General features: G+C 56.4%; 9 protein-coding genes across 9 annotated transcripts; 6 read left to right on the top strand and 3 right to left on the bottom strand.

Annotated features, from left to right (window-relative positions):
* Window positions 1-169: 169 nt before the first annotated feature.
* Window positions 170-461, bottom strand: PAM18 (mitochondrial import inner membrane translocase subunit TIM14; the record flags this gene model as incomplete). Its single annotated transcript, XM_083190834.1, has 2 exons — window positions 170-308; window positions 385-461. The coding sequence occupies 2 exons, from the start codon at window positions 459-461 to the stop codon at window positions 170-172; spliced, it is 216 nt and encodes a 71-aa protein (XP_083054693.1).
* Window positions 462-1,453: 992 nt separating this feature from the next.
* On the top strand, window positions 1,454-3,800 carry ACO1O0_001346 (Alpha/Beta hydrolase protein; the record flags this gene model as incomplete). The annotated part of the gene is made up of 9 exons (XM_083190833.1): window positions 1,454-1,657; window positions 1,718-1,786; window positions 1,821-1,961; window positions 2,032-2,106; window positions 2,167-2,194; window positions 2,254-2,589; window positions 2,656-3,306; window positions 3,373-3,509; window positions 3,576-3,800. 9 exons carry the CDS (start codon window positions 1,454-1,456, stop codon window positions 3,798-3,800), a joined length of 1,866 nt encoding a protein of 621 aa, XP_083054692.1.
* Window positions 3,801-3,966: 166 nt separating this feature from the next.
* Window positions 3,967-4,518, bottom strand: ACO1O0_001345 (uncharacterized protein; the record flags this gene model as incomplete). The annotated part of the gene is made up of 2 exons (XM_083190832.1): window positions 3,967-4,347; window positions 4,420-4,518. 2 exons carry the CDS (start codon window positions 4,516-4,518, stop codon window positions 3,967-3,969), a joined length of 480 nt encoding a protein of 159 aa, XP_083054691.1.
* A 5,973-nt stretch (window positions 4,519-10,491) lies between these two features.
* On the top strand, window positions 10,492-12,113 carry ACO1O0_001344 (uncharacterized protein; the record flags this gene model as incomplete). The annotated part of the gene is made up of 3 exons (XM_083190831.1): window positions 10,492-10,506; window positions 10,658-11,204; window positions 11,323-12,113. 3 exons carry the CDS (start codon window positions 10,492-10,494, stop codon window positions 12,111-12,113), a joined length of 1,353 nt encoding a protein of 450 aa, XP_083054690.1.
* A 1,218-nt stretch (window positions 12,114-13,331) lies between these two features.
* ACO1O0_001343 (dihydrofolate reductase) lies at window positions 13,332-14,012 on the top strand (the record flags this gene model as incomplete). Its single annotated transcript, XM_083190830.1, has 2 exons — window positions 13,332-13,469; window positions 13,542-14,012. The coding sequence occupies 2 exons, from the start codon at window positions 13,332-13,334 to the stop codon at window positions 14,010-14,012; spliced, it is 609 nt and encodes a 202-aa protein (XP_083054689.1).
* Window positions 14,013-14,446: 434 nt separating this feature from the next.
* On the top strand, window positions 14,447-15,661 carry ACO1O0_001342 (uncharacterized protein; the record flags this gene model as incomplete). Its single annotated transcript, XM_083190829.1, has 2 exons — window positions 14,447-14,938; window positions 15,002-15,661. The coding sequence occupies 2 exons, from the start codon at window positions 14,447-14,449 to the stop codon at window positions 15,659-15,661; spliced, it is 1,152 nt and encodes a 383-aa protein (XP_083054688.1).
* A 3,199-nt stretch (window positions 15,662-18,860) lies between these two features.
* On the top strand, window positions 18,861-19,529 carry ACO1O0_001341 (uncharacterized protein; the record flags this gene model as incomplete). The annotated part of the gene is made up of 4 exons (XM_083190828.1): window positions 18,861-19,093; window positions 19,146-19,199; window positions 19,251-19,346; window positions 19,397-19,529. The coding sequence occupies 4 exons, from the start codon at window positions 18,861-18,863 to the stop codon at window positions 19,527-19,529; spliced, it is 516 nt and encodes a 171-aa protein (XP_083054687.1).
* Window positions 19,530-20,612: 1,083 nt separating this feature from the next.
* Window positions 20,613-23,142, top strand: ACO1O0_001340 (uncharacterized protein; the record flags this gene model as incomplete). The annotated part of the gene is made up of 2 exons (XM_083190827.1): window positions 20,613-22,985; window positions 23,119-23,142. 2 exons carry the CDS (start codon window positions 20,613-20,615, stop codon window positions 23,140-23,142), a joined length of 2,397 nt encoding a protein of 798 aa, XP_083054686.1.
* A 393-nt stretch (window positions 23,143-23,535) lies between these two features.
* On the bottom strand, window positions 23,536-24,088 carry ACO1O0_001339 (uncharacterized protein; the record flags this gene model as incomplete). Its single annotated transcript, XM_083190826.1, has 2 exons — window positions 23,536-23,807; window positions 23,887-24,088. 2 exons carry the CDS (start codon window positions 24,086-24,088, stop codon window positions 23,536-23,538), a joined length of 474 nt encoding a protein of 157 aa, XP_083054685.1.
* Between the last annotated feature and the right edge of the window lie 341 nt (window positions 24,089-24,429).

Here is a 24,429-nt window from a genome sequence, read left to right as displayed (position 1 = left end):
CGCTCCTCGTCAAACTAGCTCTCTATCAACCAGATAAACGCCATCGCTATGAGAATACACGTTGTTGTACAGTCTCCATCCTCAAAAGCCGCGGGCCTCCCCGCGGCCCTCTTCGCGCGCCTCGTGATATACATATACATCCACCCTCGCACTCGAGGGCCATCGTCCGTTACGACTGCTTGTCCAGCAATTCCTTGGCTTCGTTGACCTTTGTCGCGAGGTACGGGCTGCCTCCTCGATCGGGGTGGTTCAGGAGCATGATGGTTCGGTGGGCCTTGCGGATCTTCTCCTTGGTCATGCTGCGCTCACTGCGAAGACAAATCCCGTTAGCAACATGCGAGTAACCATAAGGCGAAGAAGAGTGGGGGAGGCGAGTGGACGTACTTGAGAGTGAGGATTAGCGAAGCCTCCTTCTTGGTCATCTTGGGCTCGAAGCCGCCCTTGTAGAAGGCCTTGCCCATGGCTCCGATGCCACCGCGCGAACGTCGCCATGCGACCACACCGGCGCGACCCTGAAGACAGGTTAGTCAAGTCATCCGTTTTTGTACCCTAGTCGGATTCGAGGTTTAAGTACCAGAAATGCGGCGACGGCGGCGCCAGCGCCCCAAGCAAAAACCGTTGCCATTATTTTTCGTGTGTTTTGTTCTTGTTCTCGGGCGTGAACGGGGAGGAGAGAGCGATGTGGCGAGTTGTCGATGAGAAAGAGTGTTGCGCGACTCGCTGGCGATGGTCGGCGTTCGAAGTTTTGCCATGCCGGCTAAGACCGGAGGGTTTACCCGAGGAATCTCCGTCGGGTACGTATCCCGTGGAAGGGCCCCACATTCGATCACCAGCACCACAAGGGTCTTTCACTCAATGCGGTCAGTAAGTTCAGGTTTAGTGACTTAGCAGTGAGTTTAGTGACTTCAGTGAGGTGAGCCAGGAAGGCGCCTCCCTGGTTGTATGTATTAGGTGAAGAGAAATTGGTTTCCATCACCACGTCGAATGGCACTGTGCACCTAACAAGATGGAGGACCACCAAATGACCAACAGGTATCACTACCATCATGGCCCAACTCCCTAAAGCTGATCCCCAATTGGCCTGGAGTTGGTGTGACGCAGCCGCACACGCCATCCCGTAGCTCTGTGAGCGAACCTCCGCCCAGAACCTGGGGGAAGCGATAAGCATCTCGCCGAGAAGGGCTAGTCCCAGACTCGCCGTCTCCAATCCCAGCCCGGCCACCCCGGCTGCCGAACTGTCCTGGGTGGAGGGGGATGATTTGATCAGCATTCCAGGATGCTTGCGAGAGACGGGACGCCTGGGCCATGACCCTCGACTCTTTTCCTGCTGCGTCACGATTCATGGGCGATGCTCAAATTTGTCGACAGGTCTCGGATGTCGTGACAGAAACCCGCCTTTCTCTCTTTGTGAACACACACCCCTCTTTAACACGGTAAACACGGTGAACCAACCATGTCTGACAAGGCGGCATTGTGTGAGACAAGCCCGCTGCTGGCGCCCCAGCGGCGGTCCCCGCGCTACAGGGTGGCCATGGTCACCATTCTGAGCTTCCTGGCTGTCGGATCGCTGCTCGTTAATTTCTACTCGAACTGGGCGCACGGGTTTCCGAATGGGCGCGATGAGGATAAAGAGGGAGACAAATGGAGCTGGCAGGATGTAAGTTGATGTTAGCTGTTACAGGTGGGTACGGACAATAAGTGCTAACTCGGTGAGCAGATGAAATCGCACAAGACTCTCGAGTGGGAGAGCTGCTACCTGGGGCAGTTCCAATGTGCTAGACTTGAAGTAAGTAGTGCTCCCCATGGGGGTTCGAGGGAAGGGTTTTGTGTTGATTGAGAAATCCAAGGTGCCCATGAACTGGCAGGATCCTACCGACGAGAGGCGAGTCATTCTCGGCGTGATGAAACTGCCGGCCAAGTCAAAGGGGCCTTCCGTCCCGCCTCTGTTTATGAATCCCGGTGTAGGTATCCCCTCGGAGAACATACTAGTAGTTCTGGAGCAGCATTCGCTGACACTGCCTTAAATCACAGGGTCCCGGAGGATCGGGCATAGCAGTCTTGCAGATAGAGGGCCCTTTGCTCCAGAAGATTGCGGGTGATCATCATGTAAGTGCGCTCGGTGACAAAGTCGATTCATGTTTTAATGATGTTTGTTTTGGTTCATAGGACATCATTAGCTGGGATCCTCGAGGAGGTGAGTACCTCAAGTATTGTACGGCGTCAAGAGGGTCATGGTCTAACTGAGTGTGCTAGTTGGCCTTTCCACACCGAGGATGGACTGCTGGGGCAGCTATCAGAAAAGACAGCTTTGGATGATGCAGGAGTCGCCTGTCGTCGATGAGCGTCCCGGTCTCATCTACGATGCCTACGGCCGGGCCGCCGCATTCTCACGAACCTGTGAGGAGGCTATGAACGAGACTGGCATCATGAAGTACCTGAGCACTGCGTCTAGCGCGAGGGACCTTCTCGAGCTCGTCGAGCAAACAGGCCACTCAAAACTCCGCTACTGGGGGTTCAGCTACGGCACCATCCTAGGTGGCGTATTTGCGAGCATGTATCCGGATAGGGTCGAGAGGTTGGTCAGCGACGGTGAGTCTTGACGGCCAGGGGTCTTGTGTGTTGGGCCAATGATGCTAATAATGCCGTGCCGGGAAGGGAACGTTGACTATACGAGTTGGTTCGAGCAGGATCATTCGAGATTCGTCAAGGACGCCGATGCCATCTTTGATACCTTTGATGAGGCCTGCAGCTCTGCTGGTCCCGAAAAGTGTGACCTTTGGGCGCCACAGCCCGATGGGGTTCGGGAACGCCGCGACAATCTCCTCAAGGCCTTGAAGCAGAAGCCCGTCCTGATCCCATCATGGGCCACCCCGACTGGCCCCGAGTTGCCCATACTCGTCACCTACGGCCTTCTCCAGGCCCTCACCCGAGGGATGCTTTACAAACCCCTCGCAACCGCCCCGGTCATGGCACGCATCTACGCGGCTCTGGAGAGAGGGGACGGGATGCCCTTCTATGATACGGTGCTTGCCGAGTTAGGCAACGACGGCGATCCTATGTCTAAGCTCCTGTGCTCCATCACGGAAACGCCGGCCACGGAGCCCAAGGAGACAGTCCATGAGCTGGACGCCTTCCCCGCCATCATGTGCTCTGACGGGGTGCCTGTCAACGACACGCCCGAGGAGCTCGCGCAGTACCTGGAGAAGATCCGCGGCGTCAGCAAGTGGATTGGCGCCGCCAACATGAACTTCCGGCTTCCATGCGTGGGCCGGACGGTCCGCCCGGAGTGGCGCTTCGTCCCCCAAGGTATGTGGCATCTCAAGCTGGATAATAATAGTAGTACGATGCTGACTCTGTTCCCCTCCCCCCTAGCTAACATCCAAGTTGAGACGGACCACCCTATTCTGTTCATTGGCAACTTGTACGACAATGTCACGCCCCTCGAGAGCGCACACAACAACTCTGCTCACTTTCCGGGGTCAGTTGTTCTCCAGCAGAACACGCTAGGTGTAAGTCCAACAACCTCCACCCCCTCCCCTCCTCGCGAGAACATGTAGCTGACAACCCTGATACAGCACTGCAGCACGGCGGCGCCATCGGTCTGCACGGCGCGATATGTGCGCGCGTACTTTGACGACGGCACCCTCCCGGATGTAGGTACAAAATGTGAGCAGGACTACAACCTCTTCGAGACGCCAGAGGATGACGTACTGGATGCCCAAGACGAGCTGTCCTCGGCCGTGTACAACGCCTGGAAGAAGGCAGACTTTGGCTTCGAGCAAAAGAGGCTGTTGTGGTAGATGAAGATGTTCCCCACGCTGTATGCATGTAGAGTATGTGATAAACACAAGATGGAAAGACATTCGCAAATCTAAAGGGTATCGCACAAGTATTCTCGCTCCAAGCAACCCCGTTCAACCAACCAACCAAGCCAATCGTAGCCCCCTCTCCCCCCTTTTCAGCTCATCATGCCTTGGTCTTTTCCACCGCATGGTGCACTTTATCTGGCATCTTGAGCCCCTGATCTACCGCTTCCCTGGCCTGCCTCTCCAGCTCCTCGCCCCGGCCCCTCTCCTCCTCGGCCCGCCTCGCCTCCCGCGCCGCCGCGTCGGTCTTCCAGTTGCCGGCCCCGCCCCGGCCGGAGAGCCCCGTCGCCCGGGCCGGATGCTGCTTCACCGCCGCGGCCGTCTTCTGCGCCACGCTGCGCTCGTGGTCCGCCACGCCCGCCGTGTCGTCGACGTAGTTGCCCGCACCGCCGCGGCCTGCGCGCGCGGGTGCTGAGGGGAGGCTGACGGGGGAGGTGGTGGGCGCGTGGTCGTCCGCTGCTGGCTTCTGGGCCTCGAGATCCTGGATGCGCGCATCTCGTTAGCACGGGCACCTAGTACGTTATCTGTAGCTAGAGAGGACACGGCGTATTACCTTGGGGGCTGTGTTAGCACCGGGCTGTTTGTCGCCCGCGGCGTAGTAGTTGCCAGCGCCGCCGCGGCCGATCTTGTGGTAGACGTCATCCTGTGCCATGATGGGCGAATTGCTTCTCTTGGCAGAGGAAAGGCCAGCAGCACAGCGCACAGGGTTTCGAAGAGAGGGCTGAGCGGGGGTTACCCTTTTTTTTTCTTCCGAAAGTGAGATGATTGTTAGTGGCGGATAGAGTTCCTGGAGGCCTACGAGGAACGGGAGGACCCTATTTTTGACGTCACGCGATGGGGAAGCCCAAGTTGGGAGTGGGGGTTCATGATTGTCCCATATCTCCAGGTAGTATTATCGCAGGCGCTCTGGTATGGCCGTTTGCGTCTTATCTGGTCGTCGATGCCCTAAAAACCGTTTATTTTTGCGTTTCAGGCTTTGACATGGTGACGGACGGTACATGTCATGTGGCACATTCGTCTCATGAAGCTGTCCAACCTGCTTGGTGCAAGACACTGGTTGACTGGTAATACCACTACTGCTGCGCGTACATATAGTAGTCGCCGGAGGCCTGGTACGGTCTTCTGGCGGTGAGTGTATTTGTGTGTTGTAAGGCGCTTTAATAGTACACCTCTTCTCTATCCCGTTAGCATTAGTATTCTCCGGGATCGACGGGTACGGTGGTGATCCTGTGACCACAGGAGGAGGCTGGGGCTAGCTCCCAACACTTTTGCCCGGCCGCCGTCAACTGCGTATTGCGTCAAGGACATGGGACGTCCACATGATATTAGCCCGCAGACACGCAGGCTGCCGAGTGTGGGTTCTGTCGGCTACCGTACATACCGTCGGCCCTCCCTCCACGATATGGCGACCGTCGCGGCGGCTGGGGACATCCTGGCTTGGCCCCGGGGCAGCCACACGAGGTGCAGCAAGCGCGCCTGGGTTTGCCCTGGTTCCTGGCTGACTGCTATTTTGGGGACTGGGTGTGTGTGCGTGCGGACGTGTTTGGCAGGGCTGGCGCGTCTGCACAGCTTGTTTTCTTTGTTGGCCGAGCTGTTTGCTGAAGAAGCGCAGAGGGCACACGACTCATCCTCCTGCCCGGCGGACGAGTCGAGTTCCGTGGTTCACGGTGGCAGTCGGTAGCGTTACAACCTGTCCGTACGGATACGGTTCAACAAATGAAGCCCGTGACCCGACAGAGGACCAGCCGCCGAGCCGACCAATGGAAGGCTCTGGAAGAATACCTGAGGGTAGCATCAATGTCTTGCAGGTCGACCATGGCCGGGGGGGTGTGCCAGCAAAGAAGTGACTTTGAGCCTGTGTTGTGCTTCCAATAACCTGCTGTGAGGCTGTGGGCAGAGGGTTATTATGCCACCTCTGCACAATCGGGGGCACAAGAAGAGGACACTTTTTATTATTATTGCTTAGGAGTTGCCCAGCCAGTCTGCAACACCTTCCCTGGAACGCTGTTGCCGCAATAGTCAGAACGGTGTGGCCGAGCTCAGCTGAGCAAGCCACAACGTGCCTGCCCCAATTCAGGCAACAGCAACAGCCACCATCAGATACAAGTACAAGTACAAGTACTCGTAGGCGCCGGACTAAGATGGCGAAGCAGCTTACCTATCCGGCTCGGGATTGCGAGATACCTAAGTTAACGCCTATCAAGAGTATCCGCGCCAGGTATCGCGAGACTCACTGCTGGTGAGACTTGTTGCAAGTTATTACTCGGAACACGTCTACGGCAGTTGCCAGTTGGTCCAGGGGTACTCCCGGATCTGGAAAGCATTATTAACTGGGGACTGCGAATTGTCAAAGCTGGCAGCCAGTCAATGCGCCCTCTATCAAGACAGGCGATCTTGACGATCTTTGACAATCTTGACACTTATTGCTAATCAATTGCCCAACACCAGAATGCCATGTCAACCGGTCACAATCCGTATTCACTAGAGCCGTGCAATCTATTCTAGGGTCACTTCGGTCCATCGCGCTAAGGCACCAACCGTCTTTCCTGCCGCGACATTCATCAGTCTGCGTCGTCGCCATGCCTGTTCCGCTACTGGAAAGTCACATCAAAGCTTCAACAAGAGAGATCGAGATGCCGTTTCGGCGGGCACAGCAATTGGGGGCGTCTGGCTGCAAATCACGCAGCACAGATCACCCGACAGGAAAAGAGAGATTGAAGATTGCGGCGATTCTTTTCACTCTCCCCCGGTTCTTGTAGATGGTATTGATAGGAGAATGGAAAGATTCATGTAAGCGTATCACATCTTGCCTTTCCTTGACACCTTTTTTTTTTTTTTTTTGGTCCGATGGAGCTCCTCTTGGATCTGCCAAGACGCCCTCCCCGCGCTGCCAATGCGGGTCATGGACTCAATTGGCTTCAGGGGGGCAGGGCCAAGTCCAAGACTCCCGACTTTTGAGGTTAAGGCTATCACTGAACCAAGTCGAGACTCGATCGGCGCCCCGCCTGCCGCCTGGCCGAGCGGAACAGGTGATGATTGACACGGTTGGATGGACTGATAGTCAGGCACACTGAGAACTCATTATCATCCCGTCGACGACAACTCGTGGAAATCGCCCGTTATCTGGTTCCATTGTAGCCCCTCAATTCGCCGGCGGCCCCTCCCAGCTTAGCGTCCTCGAGGACCCCCTCACTCTCACGACAAATCAGTCGACATGGCACAAAGTAGTACCTTGCAGCACCACCCCGAAAGAGCGCACACACAAGACAGCAACACATGACCTCTCCATGCTAGAGCGGCGCCCCCTCGTCCAACTGGGTCTTTATTACCCGCCGGAAAGCGATTGGGGAACACCCACCGTTGGAAGGGAAAAAGGGGGGTCGGCCATTGGAGCCGTCCGTCCTCAATCGCGGGGAAGAACAGGCCCTGGAAAGCCTCAACAAGCCAGCCCCATCTGCGATAGCACTGGCGTGGCTCGGCGACGGATCAGAATGACAGCGGCATTCGGTCTGGCACAGGTCAGTGTGGCGTGTGCTTTCGCGCACCAACGAGACACGGTGACGGAGCTGTCGTGGCGAAATACCTTCGCTAGTAAGGAATAAAATATTATAGAGTAATAAGGTACGGTACTACGCATGGTACACCTCGTGATACGGAGGGCTCGTCTCAATTGGGGCAGAAGTTGTCATCCCTCACAGTCCAGGCCTCACCAGACGGTGTCTCCCTCCCACCCTCTCTGACTGTACTCGGTCCTCGGAGCTCAGTTGGCGTGGAGGAGAAGGATACATTAAGGTAGGTACTGCTTTGATAAGGACACCCCTGCAGCGATACAAAGCGGGTTTAGGCTGGTTGAAACAGGTCGACTGGGTCGGTACCTGGCGCAGGAATCCAGCTTGTTGGTCAAATTTCCCTGCGAGCGTCTGTGTCATCGATAATGGCATGAATCCGTCAACCAGGCAAATGCTGGGAACTGCCGTTTCAGATCGGAACACCTGGCAGTTATTACGCATACATACATATGACTGCGACTTGATTCCAGGGTAGAGGCATTATTATGTCAGGGCTGGGGCCTCCCGGGGCATTAACGGCATTGGTCCAGTCATAGGACGGGTCCGGTACCGGGGGGGGCCTTTTCCCGGCTTCCAGCTTTGGCCGTTGTCGTCATTCGCGTTCCAGCCATGAGTCGTGCGAGCCCGAGGCACCTCGCGATAAGGTGGCGGGTGAGTTCGACGCTTGACCAGACCATCAGCGGCTCCGCGCACAAAAAAAAAAGGATGGAGGAAATAATAATATCGCTAGCCAGTTCGGGGGGGATTATGAAATCCCATCTGTCTCAACATCCCACCTTTTTCTAAATCCTATTTGTACCCCTCGCCACCAACAGGCGCGGAGACGCTTGGACGCGCGCCCAGCCTCGGCCGCGGAGCGGCGTATTCGCGGGGTCGAATATGCGGGCATCTCGTACAATATACGGGTCCCGCGGGATTAGACAGGTGGAGACAGCATCTTGACGGCCGATAGACTGCTCGGATCCCGATGGCAGCGGTATAAGGGCATTGGCAGTCATCCTGTGCAGTTCTCGTAGTAGCACTGGGGGTGTGTACCGTGTATGTCGTTTGGCGGAGTTCTCTGGCATTTAGGGTTGGGGCTTTAGGGCATCGACGGGGTTGAAATGCCATTGGCCGCCTTGTCGCAACAATTGATTTCGGGGAAGGCGAGGGAGCTCAGGAACACGACCTCGGACCAGCTGAACGGGACGTCGTCCATTCAGTGCATGGGTCGAGTTGTACAGAGCCCTAAACTTTGTCAACGGCCGTCTTTGTACTCGTAAGACGAGTGAGGACGTACGTACACGGTGCTCCGTAGATGAATCGCGATGCGAGGGCAAAAAAACTCCGTGACAATAAAGACTGACTTAGTGCAACATATCACACTGCTATTTATTGTTTCCCCCACATTGAATCGACTCTCCAGATGATCTATTACTCCGTACTACACTACTAAGTAGTAGTGTAGCTCACTGGAGTCGGCGGGTTGTTGGGCTGACTCCTCTGCTCCATTAACAGACCGAGACGGGCGCCACTGGGTAAGACTGCCGTCCACTTGCTCATGTGAGCTAATTGGCATCTCGATGACAACAGACAATTGCCTCCTGGGGGGTTTTTTTTTTTTTTTTTTTTTTAACTCATTGTGACTGTCGCTCACATAATTTGGGTGTGTGGTTGCGCGTTCAATATTGACAGCGCGAATGGGCCGACATTGCAGCAGTCTGGAAGCTTCGGCGGGGAGTCCAATTGCATCAATGGCCCGTTGCAACGTGGGCGTTCAGCCAACGTCCAACGTACGAGGACACCTTTGTCAATAGTGAATAAAAGTTTGTGCAAGCTGTTCGTAGAAAAATATAGTTTTTTATGCTTTGCCCTGACCACGCAAAGGATCAGCTGCATTGAGACACAATCGGCATTGTCAGTGCTCCTGCTGCTCAGCCCCCATGATCCGTTCCCAGAGCACTGAGCACTTGGTTTCTTCCATGGCATTCCAACTCGCCCAGCGTCGCTAGGCACTTCCAGGTTCTCGGGCCAGCAGCGTCCTTTGTACCCGTCTCTCCGGCCACGCCCTCCCGGCCCCCCCTTCCCCTCCCTCAATCACGGCCTCGCTCGCCCTCACGCTATCTGCCAGGCTACCTCCAGTCAAGTCCACCACGTCGCTTGACCTGATGATCAGCCGGGGGGGAGTGTCAGCGGGCCAATAATCCACATCCCTCCTCCTTTGTCTTCCCCCACCCTTCTGCTCAGCGTTGCCAATCTGGGTGTCCATGTACTCGTACGTATCCCGAGGTGGGAGACGGGAAATGAACCACGGCATCCTGTTACAATAATATTCGTAGAGGCCGTCGGCAATCGGGGGCCATTGGGGACAAGCGCTACAAACATAGCGGGCAGAACTCTCAATCCGGCGGCATTGGGCATTGGGCGCCAGCTAGAGGGAGGCGAGAGGCGACGGATGCCATGGAGCAGCAGCAGCACGCCACGCGCCGCTGACAATGACGAGGCGTTCCATCGTCCAGCGGGTGGATGGAGGCGCAATGCCTCTCACCTGAGCCACATGTACCACACCACCAAGTCACGGTGCATCCTGGGAGCCACCGGGCAAGGAACACGGGGACGCAGGTACCTGGGTCATCGGGGCCGACGCACGCATCGGCGATGTACCCCCCTCACCTAAGGTTGGCCTGGCTGGCTCGGCCTCAGCACCATCCTGCCCTGTAAACCTGCCCAGTATGCGCCTACTGCTGGTCCGTCCTGATGGGGCTACCTGGTGGACTGGTTCCCTCTACGTTCGCACCCCCCCGCAACTGGTACCTCTCGCACACACACACCTCACCTTTAGGTCTGGCTCCGAACGCTCCTTCTCCTCCAAAATATTATTTCCCTTCCCTTTGTTGGCGTGTCCCAAATTGTTGCTTCCTCAACCTCATCTCCTCCCTCTCCTATATCCGTGGCTCCTCACAAACCCCAACTTGCTTCTTTGAATTAGCTTCGCTGCCTCTGACGGCATTGCTGCTCTACGACGGACGTCGGTCTGTCGTTGAGCTAACCCCGCCACGCGCGCCCATCCTGCCACAATGGCTTCCTCAAGAGTATGTCTGGTCCCGACGACGCCACGGGCTGCCGGGCTTGAAGTGCCACGCAACTTTGATCACGCTGAAAACCATTTCGGCCGCCTCTACCCGGCCCTCCGGGCCAGCTCACTCTGACCGTTCATCATGCTGACCTTGTCCGTTATCATAGGATATGACCCAGACGGCTCGGCCATTGACGCACCGGCCATCGCTCTCCAATCCCTCCACAACGGGGTTGCCTGGCCGCCAATCCCATGCTCGCAACAACTCCCACTCCTCCCACTCGCTGCTCACCAGCTCCCTCAACCCGAACCACCGGGTAACCCGGCGCAAGTCGGTCAACGGGCCCAACGCCAACATGGCGGCGCTCACGGCGGCGCTCCGCGACGGTGATAAGACGGCCGCCGTCCCGATTGCGAACCCTTCCTGTCGTCGAAACACGGTTTCTAGGGCATCCGTTGGGCGAGCAGGGCTGGTGGGCAGTCTGCCATCTCCACCGTCAAGCCTCCCCAACAAGGGAATGGCCGACGTGAAGCGGGAGATGAGCGGCAGCGCCATCGACGATGCGAACGATATGTCGGCGGATGATGGGGCGAGCAAGGACCAGAAGGCCCGCGTCAGGCGTGCCAGCGATGGCCAGCCCCTGACTAAGGAGGGCAAGAAGAGCAGCCGGGTCGAACTCCGGTGTGAGAAGTGCGGCAAGGGATACAAGCATAGTAGTTGCTTGACAAAACACTTGTTGGTCTCCCTCCCGCCACCCGTCAGCCCTCTGCACTTGCGTTTGGGGCACAGTATCCTAGCCAGCGTGGGATGAAGGCACCTCTCTTTGAACAGATTTGTTGACTTCGCTGGATAGATGGGAGCATACTCCCGAGTGGTCCCTAACCTCAAAGCTGCTCATTTCGAAGCACCAGCAGGTCCAGCTGCTCGAGGCGGCCTCGGTCCTGGTCGCTATGAATGACAAGCCCAAGGACAATGCGATGACGCCGCCCGACTCGGCCAAGGACTTCTCCAGCGACCCCGAGTCGGCCTCGCCCGCCGCCTCCGGGTACTCGGAGCAGGTGGAGCGTCTGAGCTCCGCCGACACCACCCCGCCGCCCATGTCCGAGGGGATTCGGATGGGCAGCCGACCGTTCCGGCACGGGAGCATCGGCGGCTTCTCCCGCAGCTACCAGTCAGCTCCCTTTCTCGCGCCCGGGAGCCTGCCACACGGGAACGGCTTTGGACACTCGCGGCAGCCCAGCGACCCTCGCCCGACCTCGTCTGGCATGAATGCTACTAACCAGGACGATCGCGATCTTGCCGCTGCTGTCGAGCTCCTCAGCTGCAGCTTTGGCAGCAACAACGGCAACGGGACAGTCATGTTGGCAGACGCACCGCCGGTGCCTCCGGTGCCCGCCCAGTATCTCGACCAGGCCAACTCTTTGGGCAACCCGGGATTTATCAACAGCTTCCCCAGCCGGCAGCCGGAGAGCTTCACTCGGGGAGATATGCGTCGGGGTAGCGAGGACGTGAAGATGAGCGACCACGGGGACTCGGGTGTCGACGACGATGATTTTGATATGCAACCTCGGGGTCGCAGCGACGAGGACGACGACGGGGTGTTTGGAAGCATGGAGGAATGACCCTCGACCCTAACAGCAACGCAACGCAAGGCGAGCGTGATCGACGGCGTATGGCCCGCATGGCCCGGAGTCGGACAGATTAGGTGCGGTGTTGAAGCCTATATCGCATTTGGAACTCGGAAGGATGGATCGGCCGTCTCTTTTGTATGATCACACTGACCACACTGTATGAGGTGGTTTGCTCCGCCGACAATCCTTGGCACCGAAGAGTGGAGGGCCCGCTGTGGCCAGGCCTCGCGACTTGTGAGGACCTTGGTCGGGGCGCGATTGCATCGCCACGAGGTTAAAGTGAGGATTTGGACGAGCGTCGAGCGAACACCCGCCAAACAAATAAACAAATAAATCAATCAACGAAATAATGAAGCCAAGTATGCCAGATAATGGCTCAAACAAGAACGTGGCAGTAAGGGCGCTTGCATATGGCTCATATACCTAGGCATCGGGTAGACCTTCCGATGGCGCCAGCCACATCAGGGCCACCGAGTTCGTCGGGTGGAGTGAGTTCTCGCGCAAGGGCTGACTGATGATTTGGAAAGGAGACATGCTCAAGTGATGAAAACCGCATCACCGCAACGAGACCAGGAGATCTGGCAGAAGACAGAAAGGGCGAAGCTTCAGGGCTTCCCAGGTGCTTGATGGGCCTTTGGGACCGAGTGAGAAGAAATGACGCGTGTTTTTGTTTTGTTTTTGGCGACGGCAGCGGAAAGGAGGCACCTGTCCCACAATGGAGAGGAAGAGAAGGCTTTTATGTACCCTAAGGCTAGAGCTTTGTGTAATGTAACTTCAGTTGTAAGTTGACAAGTTGAGGGGGAGTTATGTTTCCCTAGCGACACTGGACGTCACCGGCCCCTCTACTCCGTACGCGCCCCACTGATCGCCCTCGTTGCCGTCATCAACAGCAATGATTATTATACGCAGCGACGATATAGTATTATAGCATCTAGTTAGCTACTAATAGTAGACCGTCGCGTTTTATTACCCCCATCACGCGCATAAATTTAACACGTTGATTTTCAGGTGATCTGATCATTGTGCACGTCCGCGTGGTGACAGGGCCGTTGACAGGGACGCAAGGCTGAGCGCCCTTAATACCCCTGCCAGATCCCCACCATCGCCGCCCAACCTCAAGTTTCAACTTCTGGTGGCTGTATCCGCTCTCACTTGCACTTTTTCAATCCACTGACACTCACCCCCACAAGATTAATTTAGCAAGATAAAATGCAGCCTGTAGAGCTGACACTGATTGTCGCTGCGACGCGGAATATGGGCATTGGGCTCAACGGCTCGATGCCCTGGAAGGGTCTGCGCAAAGAGATGCAATATTTCGCACGCGTCACGACGCGACCCCCACCACAGGTACGTCGTCCTCATGTTCAATGGGACCGGAAGTTTCCACCATGCGCGTCATGGAAAACTGAACTCTCCAAGGCCGCCCCAGGGGCCTTCAACGCCGTCATTATGGGTCGCAAAACGTGGGACTCGATCCCGGCCAAGTTCCGTCCGCTCAAGGACCGCCTCAATATCATCATCACCCGCTCCGCCACCGGCACCCCGTCGCCGACAGCACCAATCACCGAGCCTATCAAGGTGTCGTCGCTCGAGCAGGCCATGCAGTACGCCCAGGCTCGCGCCGTGCCGCGTATCTTCGTCATGGGCGGAGCCCAGATCTACGAGGCTGCCCTGCGCCTCCCGGAGGCCCGCCGCGTGCTCCTCACGAGCATCGAGCGCAACTTTGAGTGCGACACCTTCTTCCCGCTGGACCTCACGGGCGGCAAGGCGGATGGCTGGGCGAGGAAGCCGCGGGTGGAGCTGGAGGCGTGGACGGGCGAGGAGATTGCCGAGGGAGGGCAGGAAGAGGCCGGCACCAAGTATGAGTTCCAGTTGTGGGAAAAGAGCTGAATAAAGATACCAATGTTAAGTTCATATGAAGTCTATGTGTGATATAGTGGCTTCCCGAAACATCTGTATCCAGAGCCTACCAGTATTACTACAATGCAGGCATCAACATGAGAGAACTGAACATTTATCTGTGCAATAGCGATGCATGATATCACACTACCTTCCTCCCCTGTAGGCTGTAGCTGGCCGAGTGCCCCGCCCTAGGTAGCTCCATTGGCCCTAACCGCATTGGGCTGCTTCCAGGTTGTTATGACGCTGCCATAAACACAAACACAACAAGACCCATAACCTCGCCATTTTCTTCCACCTCTTTTTTTTGCTCTTTGCCAAACGTATACTTCCAGGCTGCACCTCGGGCGCGCGTTCTTTCCACGTTCGCCTTTTCTTTGCCCATACCCATTCGATCCCATAATCACCGCACTTTTTTCGACACGATGCCGACGTTGCGACGGGCCGCAAGGGCCGAATCCGCCAAGCAGACGGACAGCACGCCCACGACCACCAGAGCCTCTAAGAGGGCGTCGGCTGCGAGCGCAAAGGCCGACGAGTCGACTGAGGAGTCTGCGGTGGAGACCAAGTCTCCCAAGGAGAAGCGACAGGTGAAACCGAAGGAGAAGAAACAGGCTAAGGAGGAGGCAGTTGTGAAGAAAGACGAGCCCCCGGTGGCGCCGACGCGCCCGAAGCTCCCCAGGTGGGCGCAGTTCCCGCTCCTCTCGATCCTGAGCTTCAGCATGGCGAGTATGGGGTACAGCCTCCTGGGTGCCGTAACTAAGGGCGAGCTGGCGTCTGTCAGTCGCAGCCAGGATACCTGGGGCGAGGTGGCCATCCTGGCTGGCTGGAGACTGACAGAGCTCGGCGTGGGTTGGTTTGGAGATCTGGACAGCCTGGATGTTGCCGCTCTGGATCTCTTGTCCCATGGACCTTCGGTGAGCACATCTACATCACCCTGTAAGCCAGGCGCATCCGGTCTGATGCTAACACCGCTCTAGCTATACCTCCTCAGCGCCTTCTACGGCCTCACCCCCCTCACGGCTAGGCTGGCTTTGGCCATCGATATCCTCTCCGCCGCCGCGCCCTTCTACCTCCTGCGCCCCCTGTCCGCCGTGCACACCCCATCGGCCAAGGTCTACAACCGCGAGCTTGCCAGCTGGGGCATGCAGCTCTACACCGGCACCCTGGCCACCGTCATCTACTCGGTTATCGTCGTCCTCTCCCTGCGCTTCCTACTCCCGCGCGTCATGGTCATGTACTTCGCCGGCATCCCCACCCTTGAGCCTGCCTATAGAGCTTCCTACGCGGCCATCCTCCCCCTGACGCTGCAGTTCGGCGCCGCCGCGAGCCTGCTCATCTACGCGCCATTTGCCACAACGGGCAAGGCTGCCGAGGACGACAAGATTGACGAGTTCGACCCCGCCACTGCTACGCTCCGCGAGACGGTGGCTTGGAACTTTCTTGGGTACACGGCCAAGACGAGGGTTATTGTGCGTCGCACGGCCGTGGTCGTCTTGGTGACGTGCATCAACACCTACCTCGCATGTACCATGACCATCTTCGGAATCGAACCCGCGGGTGCGGCTGCTTACGCTGCCGTCTGGGCATCGGCCGCCCTGCTGTCAGGGCTGGGGCTGGCATTCGTCGGTGGGATCTGATGGCGCCGGCAGCAGACCTGCCAAGAGTATATTCAGCCCTGCTGGGCGTGGTATTAGGCGGTGCCTCCGGCTTGCGCCGCCAAGAACGCTCCCGTGTTCCCGGCATTGCCGAAACATGTTTGGGTAACGCAAGAGGTTTAATAACAAGGGGGAGGGGGGAGGGAAAGGAACTTACGGCCAAGGGCGTCGGAAAATGGTTGGCGTCACATAATGCGCTGTACCTTGGTTACCAGATGGATTCAAAATGCCTTATGTAGTCAAAATAAGAAATTCTGTACTAATACACGGTGTACGAGTACTCCTTATGTATCATTGGACTAAATCCCCCTTGAATTGATTTCATACAATTCAATTGTACATCTGGTTTGATATGTCATCTGTCCGAAGTCCCCATGGGGCCATCCATGCGCTATGGCTGGATCTAACCCACGCACTTATCAGGGGAGATGGTGGCTGGATTATATATCACCACAACAAGAGAAGCAATATTGGGGGAATAATGTGGATTACAAACTACATACTAACGCAGTCGAGAAGAGATGACAGCAGCTCATCCCCCGGATTTCATTGGCGCTTCCAACGAATTGCCACTTTGCACTAATGAATGGCGGGATCTGCGGCCGTACGATTATATGGATTGCCAGTTGATTCACTGGTTCACCGGTTCACCAGTTCACCAGCCACTCTCCGCCCGCCGTGCCGTAATGAGAGACTAGGACGGGGCTTTGTATTACTATTATTACTACGGATACTACTAGCAGTATCTGTACTCGATCGTCGTCATGGATGCTCCTGAGCGGCTCCAGATTTGGTCACCCTACGAGTACGTATTGTCATCCCTGGTATCCGTACCCTGCGCTAAGAAACGTCTTGTTTCACAGGACGGTCAAATTAAAGGCCCTTGTCGACTGGGAGGATGACGGATGGTGGCCGATCCAGAAGACTATCTATTAGTAGTAGTAATACAGCAAATATTAATTCGTGCGATTGGCGAATCTCGTCAAGCTCCTGATCTTCCAGTGTCCTGGCCATAAGAGCTAAGAAAAAAACAATTACGCGGATACTTTGGCTGAGCTGTCCCGATGGGTTAGTTGATTTTCATGCCCAAGGGGCCGAAGTCCAGAGCTCCTCGAATGTGCACATCAGGCACCAAGGAAACTCCCTGCTCTTCTCCACGCGCCCACGTGGCGGATTTATCAGCCAGTTTAAAGTTATTCAATAAAATACCGGGCCGTCCTACGAATCACAAGTCAGACAGACGATGCTCCCGCCGCAACGGCGGGTGCCCGCGGCAGATTGCTCTGTATTACAATACTTGCCGGCCGAGAAGCCCTTAATACTATTGCCATGTACTCTGTACTTAGTACGTAAAAACTAATCAGGAGGGATGGTCGGCGCGAGAGGCCGAGTGCTGTTAATCTTGTGCGAGAGCTGGCAACAATGCCAGTCCTTTCCTGTACAGGCACGGAATACTCCGTCCAATGTAGCATTCCAATAGCGAGAAACGGCCCCCATGATTGGGTGCGATGCGCTGGCCCCAATTGGTTCGAAATTACGTAGAACCACATGGAAGCGAGATGGCGCCGTTACGATAGCCATGTCACTTGATGCCTACGAGTACGAGTATCCGAACTTGTTAAGAAGTGATTACTATCAGTAGCGCGGATGCGGGTACACTCTCGGGGCTTGCATGGCCTTGTCAGGCTGCAGGTACTGTGTGATAGTAATGATATTGGGAGGATTCAGGACCAGTGAGACTGCGAGTACGAGTAGGAGTTGACATGGTCATGGTCCATGGGTTGATGCACTCGATGGATTCCTGGTTGTGCGTGCGATAAATTGATAATACGTGCGACATCCGGGGACCTGGTGGCGAACTCCGACCCCGCGGGCAAGGGATTCCCCCTTGACCATCAGGCTAGCAGCTGATGTGAAACGACACTGCGACGGTGACTAGTCAGCTAATAAGCAGAAACATGGTCAGCAGGGTTGGATATTGCTTTCAAAGGCACAAAACAGCACAGATATTGGCGGCGGTGTGCGGTGTGCCCGCCTGGCATTAACAATTGCTTCCAGACTTGTTCTTCTTCCCGTGCGTGCGCGCAGTGCGACCAAGCTGGGCTCTGGAATGAAAAACTGGAGCTGGTGTTCCACCAGTGGCTTAACGTGAAGCAGCCTAGCGAAGCAGATCGTCCTGCATGGCTCCCTGATGGCTGGGCATTCTGGACCTTGGCGTACGTGCAAGACTCCGCTGCAGGCCTTGTCGAAAGCCGGCTTAGCCTAATCCTCCAAGGAACATGTAACCCTGGGCCACCACCACCGTTGGTTTTAACGCTTGTGCCGCAGTCTCCTCGGTCCCTCCCAGAACGTGGACCTGGAGAGTTCCGACCATTCGCATATGGCCCTGGCTTCGACCGTGCGTGTCTCCTCCCCAACAAAGAAACGACGAAACACCTCAGCATATCCGTACAGGTCGCCTCACCTCGGCGCAGCATACCCGCAGAGCCCCTCGACTGAAGCCCGTACACGGTACACCACACCGGCGCATCGACCGTCTTCTAGCCCCCGGTCCCGTGTGCCGACTGCCAGAACTGCAGGGTCCCCCACCCCGTCCGCCTTGCCTGTGCCTGTGAGCTGGGTCTCTCCCCGCTGAGTGCTGACCCTGTCATCTGTCCCCTCTGAGACGCGTGTACTATGAATTTATGATACATCCTCACCCGGGCATCGATGACCCGAGCCATCAAACTCGGACGAAGGACAGGTAAACCACAGCCCACAGCCCAGCAGCCCCAGGATCTCAGCTGCATCGCCTTTGCGTTTCTAAACGGGGAGCCCGCTTGGCGCACTCGCCCATCCTCGTTGACCTTTGGCGTGCGCATGTAAGGACAGCCGGATTCCAGTAGGCCCGTCTGGCTTCGAATCTTGTGTCTTCTCCCGCCGTGGTACCATTTGAGGATGCCTTTGTATCCAGCCAGCTGCCCCTAGGACCCGAGAGACCTGAGACCCTTCTTTGACTGCCTGCCGTGTGTGGGAAGTGGCATCTGGCTGCATATATAAGATGAGCATGGTCTTTCCATCAGCAACCATGGACACCGGACCAAAGGCAACACACCGCCCAGAATCAAGTATGTCGAATACCGCTGAGGCAGACAAAACTCTGCACGTCGACACTTCGGCATCGACTGTGAGTACGGGCACCATGTCTTCTTCCCCGTACCACTATACCGTTGGCCCAGGCACAGGGTCACAGCGGCCGACCCTTCAGAGATCGAGGAGTATCAAGAGTGAAGAAGGCCTTGATCTTCAAGGACCTCTCGAGATTGCCGGCTCCATCAAGTCCGGCGGAAGCATCAAATTTGATGGGGACTTTGCGGTGAAAGACAAAATTGACGCATACGGCGCTATCAATATCAATGGCAGCCTCAACAGCGAGTGAGCACAAAACCCTAGCCACGGTGGCCGGTGGTTGCTGACAGAATCCTAGTGGCAGGATCAAGGCGTACGGCAACATTGATGTCAACGGCCGCCTTGTGGCAAGGTCAGCCACTCCACATGATCCCAGGTAGCGTCTTGCTGACACGGAAAGCAGAGATAAGATCAAAGGTTATGGGAAGTTGAGGGTTGTAGGCTCCCTAGAAGGTACCGAGCTCGAGATATATGGCAACTTGAGCATCAACGGCCACCTGTAGGTACCCTACACATGATCAGTGAATGTTGATACTGATTTTTTCTCAGGAGGTGTCGACGCCTGGTTGTGTACGGCTCTTTGACCCTCATAGGTGCAGAGTCGAGTTACCAGGTAGATGAATCGGAGGAGGTAGCTGGGGCAAAACTGAGGCGAGACCAGGAGGCCGACTGGGACTGGTAACTTGCCCAGGAGTCGAGTCTATCATTTGAATGGTAGGCATAGCTTTCACAACTCCATTACACGGAGAAGTGAATCGGGGGCTGAAGATTGAGTGAGGCACAGAAGGCGTTTTTATTTTTTGGCGGATGATACCTAGACCTGCATCAGTCACTCACCTAATCTTATTTCACAAGTCGTCTTCTTCTACCTTTTGGTTCCCAAGAATCCGAGGGCAGGGAATATCCAAGCCCCTAGAAGCTCTTTGAAATTCCTAGTGAATACTCATTTGCGGGTGGTGGGGTGCAGTGAACTTGATGGGTATCATCGTTGGTGCATATGCATAAGAGGTAATGTTCTCTTGATGTAAGACGTCTGCTGACGTCGGGGGTCCATTGTTAACCGATGCGCCAGGGACAAATGCCGAGTCTCAGGGCAAGGCTGATAAAATGTCCGACAGGAGCGTCCAGCTCTGGGCTGAGTTGGTCTTGGAGCTGGACCGGGACTGGATCGACGGACGGTGAGTGGTGGAAGAGGGTTGCCATAAATTGAATGAGGTTCTAGGGCTGAAAGACCCAATAATACCAGGTGTCTTCCGAGCGCGCCGTCTGATGCAATGAGGATGAAAGCAGGCAGAAGAACGACAGGAGGTGAATGAGAAGAAGGAGAAGAAAGGAAACAAGGCGGGAGAAGACCAGAAAATTGGAAGAAATACCAAGTACCAGGTATCTGTCTCCGTAGCACCTTCTGGGGGCTTATGTAAATGGGCTGGGAACTTTTGGTTCGGGAAGAGCAACTCGGCGGTGGGTGATGGTGAACCTGAGGCAGGCGCACGGGCCATCCCTGGGGCACCAAGCCACAACCCCAACCTGGAAGTTGCGCTCCATTCGCGACCCGCCTTGACGCCTTGGACCAAGGTTGACAACGACGCGACTCATCTTTGGAGAGAGACCATCATCAGCCAGTCCCGCACGCTCATCCCTCTAGCTGAGGCCAACAAATGGCAGCCCACCAGCCAGAGGCTGAGCTACGGGATCGCCCATTCAATTATTGTTAGCAGACACGCTGCTGGTCAACGCGTGCACCCCATCGACCACGACTCCCAAGATGCCTGCGCACATGGTGGACGGAGGGGGCGATACCAAGATGGAGGATGCGGCCCAGAAAGATGCCGGCACGGTCTCTCTGAAAGATCCGTCAGGCGCAGACACGTCCGACAGCGAGGAACCACGCCCCGACCCTGATGCGCAGACGACCGTCACTGACTTCCTCGACTTCACCGAATACCTGCCATCCGACACGATGCGCTCGCTCGCCCTGATTGGGAATCTCGACCGAACCTACGCCGACGCATCCTCGCACGTTCACGATCTGACCAAACAATGGGGAATGCTCCCAAGCTTACCCTCTAATGAACGCCCTTCGCCGGTCCGGCTTCGAGCCGACATCTCGGAACAGCTGAGTCAGGCAGTCAGCTCCCGCGTCTTTGCCCATGCCGAGGCAGTAAGGATGTCCGAGAGTGTTCACAGACACTACAACAAGGCCAAGCTTCTCCTATCGAAACTACAGACGATGATGGACAACTACCCCACCGAGGAAGAGCAACAAAAGAGCCCGGTCGCCCCCAGGTCGCCACAGGCCACCCGCAAGTTGACAGCAAAGGCTAGCAGGGAGGGAGGGCAGAGAAGGAAACCACGGATACCTAAAATCACAGTCCCCGGGGAGGTTTTGGCACCATACGATATTGAATATGACACCTTCACCGACGGCAGCGATGACAGCTCGGAAGACGAGGACGATATCCCTGCTGCTGGCCGCAGGACCCCAGCGCCAACGCCTCGAATCAAGCTTGTCGCGAGCAGCAAGACTCCCAAATCGGCTAGCCGGGCGACCCGCCCTGCACAACAGACAACTGCTCCGAGTGCTGAGGAGATCGCAGCCCATGCAGCCGCGCTGCTGAGACCGCCTCCTGAGAATGCTGTCATTGGCAGCCCGGACGCGCCATGGCTCCAGCTCACGGAATACGAGCTGGCAAAGCTGCGGAAGCGCATGAAGAAGAACGCTACTTGGACACCAAGCGAGACCATGGTTGCTCGAGAGCTTAGAACCCTAGGTCGCGGCCCCGAGGATTTCAAGGAAGCCAAGAAGAAGGCAGAGGAGGAAGGGAAGACATTCGAGGCTGTAGTACCTGCCCTGGTCGCCGACGATGGCTCCGGGGCGCAGCAGCTTCCCGCGGGTGCTATTAGTGCCGATTCTGTGGCTGCGGAGGAAGTACCCACAAGTAATCGTGGCATGAAACTCAATGAGGCGAAGAAGCTCAAAAGGGAGGCCCTAGCAAAACTGGCTGCTGAAGAAGCGGAAGAGTCGGCAAGAAAGACGGCTGCGGCGGCAAAGCTCTTCTTGGGGGGCTCTGGTGGTGCATCTGGCAGCCCTTCGGACGATACCCAAGAAGCCCCCAAGCCGGCCAAAGTTCGGAATGGCTCCCGATCCAATCCGAAGCGCAAGAGAGACTTGGAGGGCGAAAGGGGGAGCGAGGCTCCGGAGGGAGATGAGACACCGTCGGCTCGACCACGGATCAAGCGAGCCAAGACGGAGACACCAGTTCCCCCACCCCAGCTTGGCAAACTTGGTCAGAACAGCGTTGCTAGGATTGAAGCCTCTACGTCTCGAGCTCAAGTCACTCCGCGAGGAAATACATCAACCACACGCACTGAGACCCCGGTCCCGGTCCCCTTGCCGCTACAGAGCTCGACCAGCTCGGGCAGTGTCCGGGTGGCTAAGTCACCAACCCCAAATGCTGCTACTGCGAACAGCCAGACGGTGACAACATCAGTCCCCATCAAGCCGCCGGCCACAGAGACTCCGGTCCCTGTCCCCAGGTCAGAGGGGCGAACGTCTACGACGCCTATCCTACCGCCGACGCGAGAGTTGCCAGCACGAGAGTCCACTAAGCGCGAGACGCGCGGTGACGCCGCTAAACGCACAAACCCGCAGACGGAGGCATCAGATCCTAATCAGCAATCGGTTGAACAGGACACTGGCCGACGGTCATTGTCTCGTGGGCCGAACCCAGCTACGACTACACCAGCCGCGGAATCCTCTTCCACACGACGACCTGGTTCCCGAGGTAAGACATGGAGCCAGGAACCGCAGCCGTCTCTAGCAAATGAGAGGCCACGCCGCACTAGTACAGCGCGTAACACTCCTGCTCCCGAGGTGCGCCCTCCAAGCCGACGAACCAAGCGTCCTGCTCCCGGCATTGTTAGCACCACTAGCAGTGGGGGCAGCGCCGCCGTAGGAAAGCGAAAGGCAGCGCCGAGAAAGAAGGCACGCGACACTAGGAGGGAAAAGGATCAGTCCGCCGAGGCTGAAATGGAGGAGGTAGACGACGAGGGGAACCCGATTGATCCCGACGAGCCCCGGTACTGCCTCTGCAATCGTGTCAGCTTTGGCACCATGATCCAGTGCGACAACATCGACGTAAGAAAACCTCAGATTCCGTCTCAATCAGAACTCTCGCCAACAAGAAGAACGCGCAGCTAACCTACAAGCAGAACTGTAAGCAAGAGTGGTTTCATCTGGAATGCGTTGGTTTGGACAAAATCCCTGCTAGGACAACCAAGTGGTACTGCCCTGATTGCCGCAGGTTGCTCAAGATTGGGGAGAAGGGGGAGGTGAATGCACGCGGAGTTAGGAAGTAGGTGGTAATGTTACTGATTGTGGATGCCAGGAGTTCAGGGGCCTGGCGACGGAGCGGAGTTGACGGACGGACATTGTACTCATAAGGCATATGGATTTGACTTTTTCTTTCCAGGTCAAGTACTACTCGAGGGGCCCTTGGCGCAGCGAGGTTCAGCATGAGCCATGTTCTTGTAATTCGATACCCTTGTGCTTGCCTGCCCCTGATGGGTGTCCGTTGATATTAGTGCGATGTAATATTAATATCCACGCCTCGAGCAACACAGACATGACCAGGCATAACTTGGGCCCTCCACATACTCTTATTAATATTGCGAACAGTGTGGAAATATCAGGCATTTTGCAGCCAGACTTGATACCGGGAGAACTTCCATCCTTCCCTCTCTCCCTCAGCCTCCTTTCTGACAACGGCATGACCTGCCCAGGGTACAACGGTGGCCTTGTCGTCCTTGGTCGTCAGACCCACCTCCCCAAACAGCATCAGCTCGCATTCTCTTCCGTCTTCCACCGCAGGCTCGCGGAAGAGCGCGGGGAAAACCTTGGTCACGGTATGCTTCCTTTCGCGGACAGATGACCACATGCGTTGGCGCAGCTCCCGGATCTCTATACACACGATCACGGATTGAGTATCCTGGGGGGGCACGGACGCTAACTAAAGCTCTCTGTTGGGGGGGCTGCTTACCTTGCTCCCCGTGGCCTGTGTCACTGCCCATGATTACATGCGCGTCTTTGGTGAAGTAGCTGATCCACAGCTCGTTGGAGCCTGGCAGGTCGGAGGCGTGGTAGAAGTTGGTGATGAATGTCCGGATCTCGGGATCAGGGAGGCTGTCGTGGTGCGGATACTGGGGGAAATAACCCCCTCCTACTCGTACAACGCTTGTCATGATCTATGCGATGAGACTCGATTCCTTTTGATAGAATAGGGATGCTGGCAAGGGAATATCCGGGCTCCGTTGGCTGTGTGGCGATGGCTGGGCTCTACGTCAGGTATTCAACGTGGCAGTGGGTGACAGTAGAATCCGGGATTACGACGTCATCCTCTGTACACCGTTGCCTCAACCAAAGCTTATTGCAACGTCCGCGGTCTTGATCTGAAAGCGGGCGAGTCTGTGCAAGCCACCGTGCTAGCCACCTAGGCGTCTTGTGGCGTGGTTATACCGAGCTCACCGATGCCCTCAATAGTGTTAACCATAAGGGGTGGCATCCCAGCCAGATTGGGGGGCGA

Source organism: Amphichorda felina (assembly GCF_050947745.1).
Source record: "Amphichorda felina strain 45539 chromosome Unknown scaffold_1, whole genome shotgun sequence".
Classification (NCBI taxonomy): Eukaryota; Fungi; Ascomycota; class Sordariomycetes; order Hypocreales; family Bionectriaceae; genus Amphichorda; species Amphichorda felina.
Note: the sequence above shows the minus strand (reverse complement) of the source record. Positions and strands in the feature narration are given on the sequence as shown.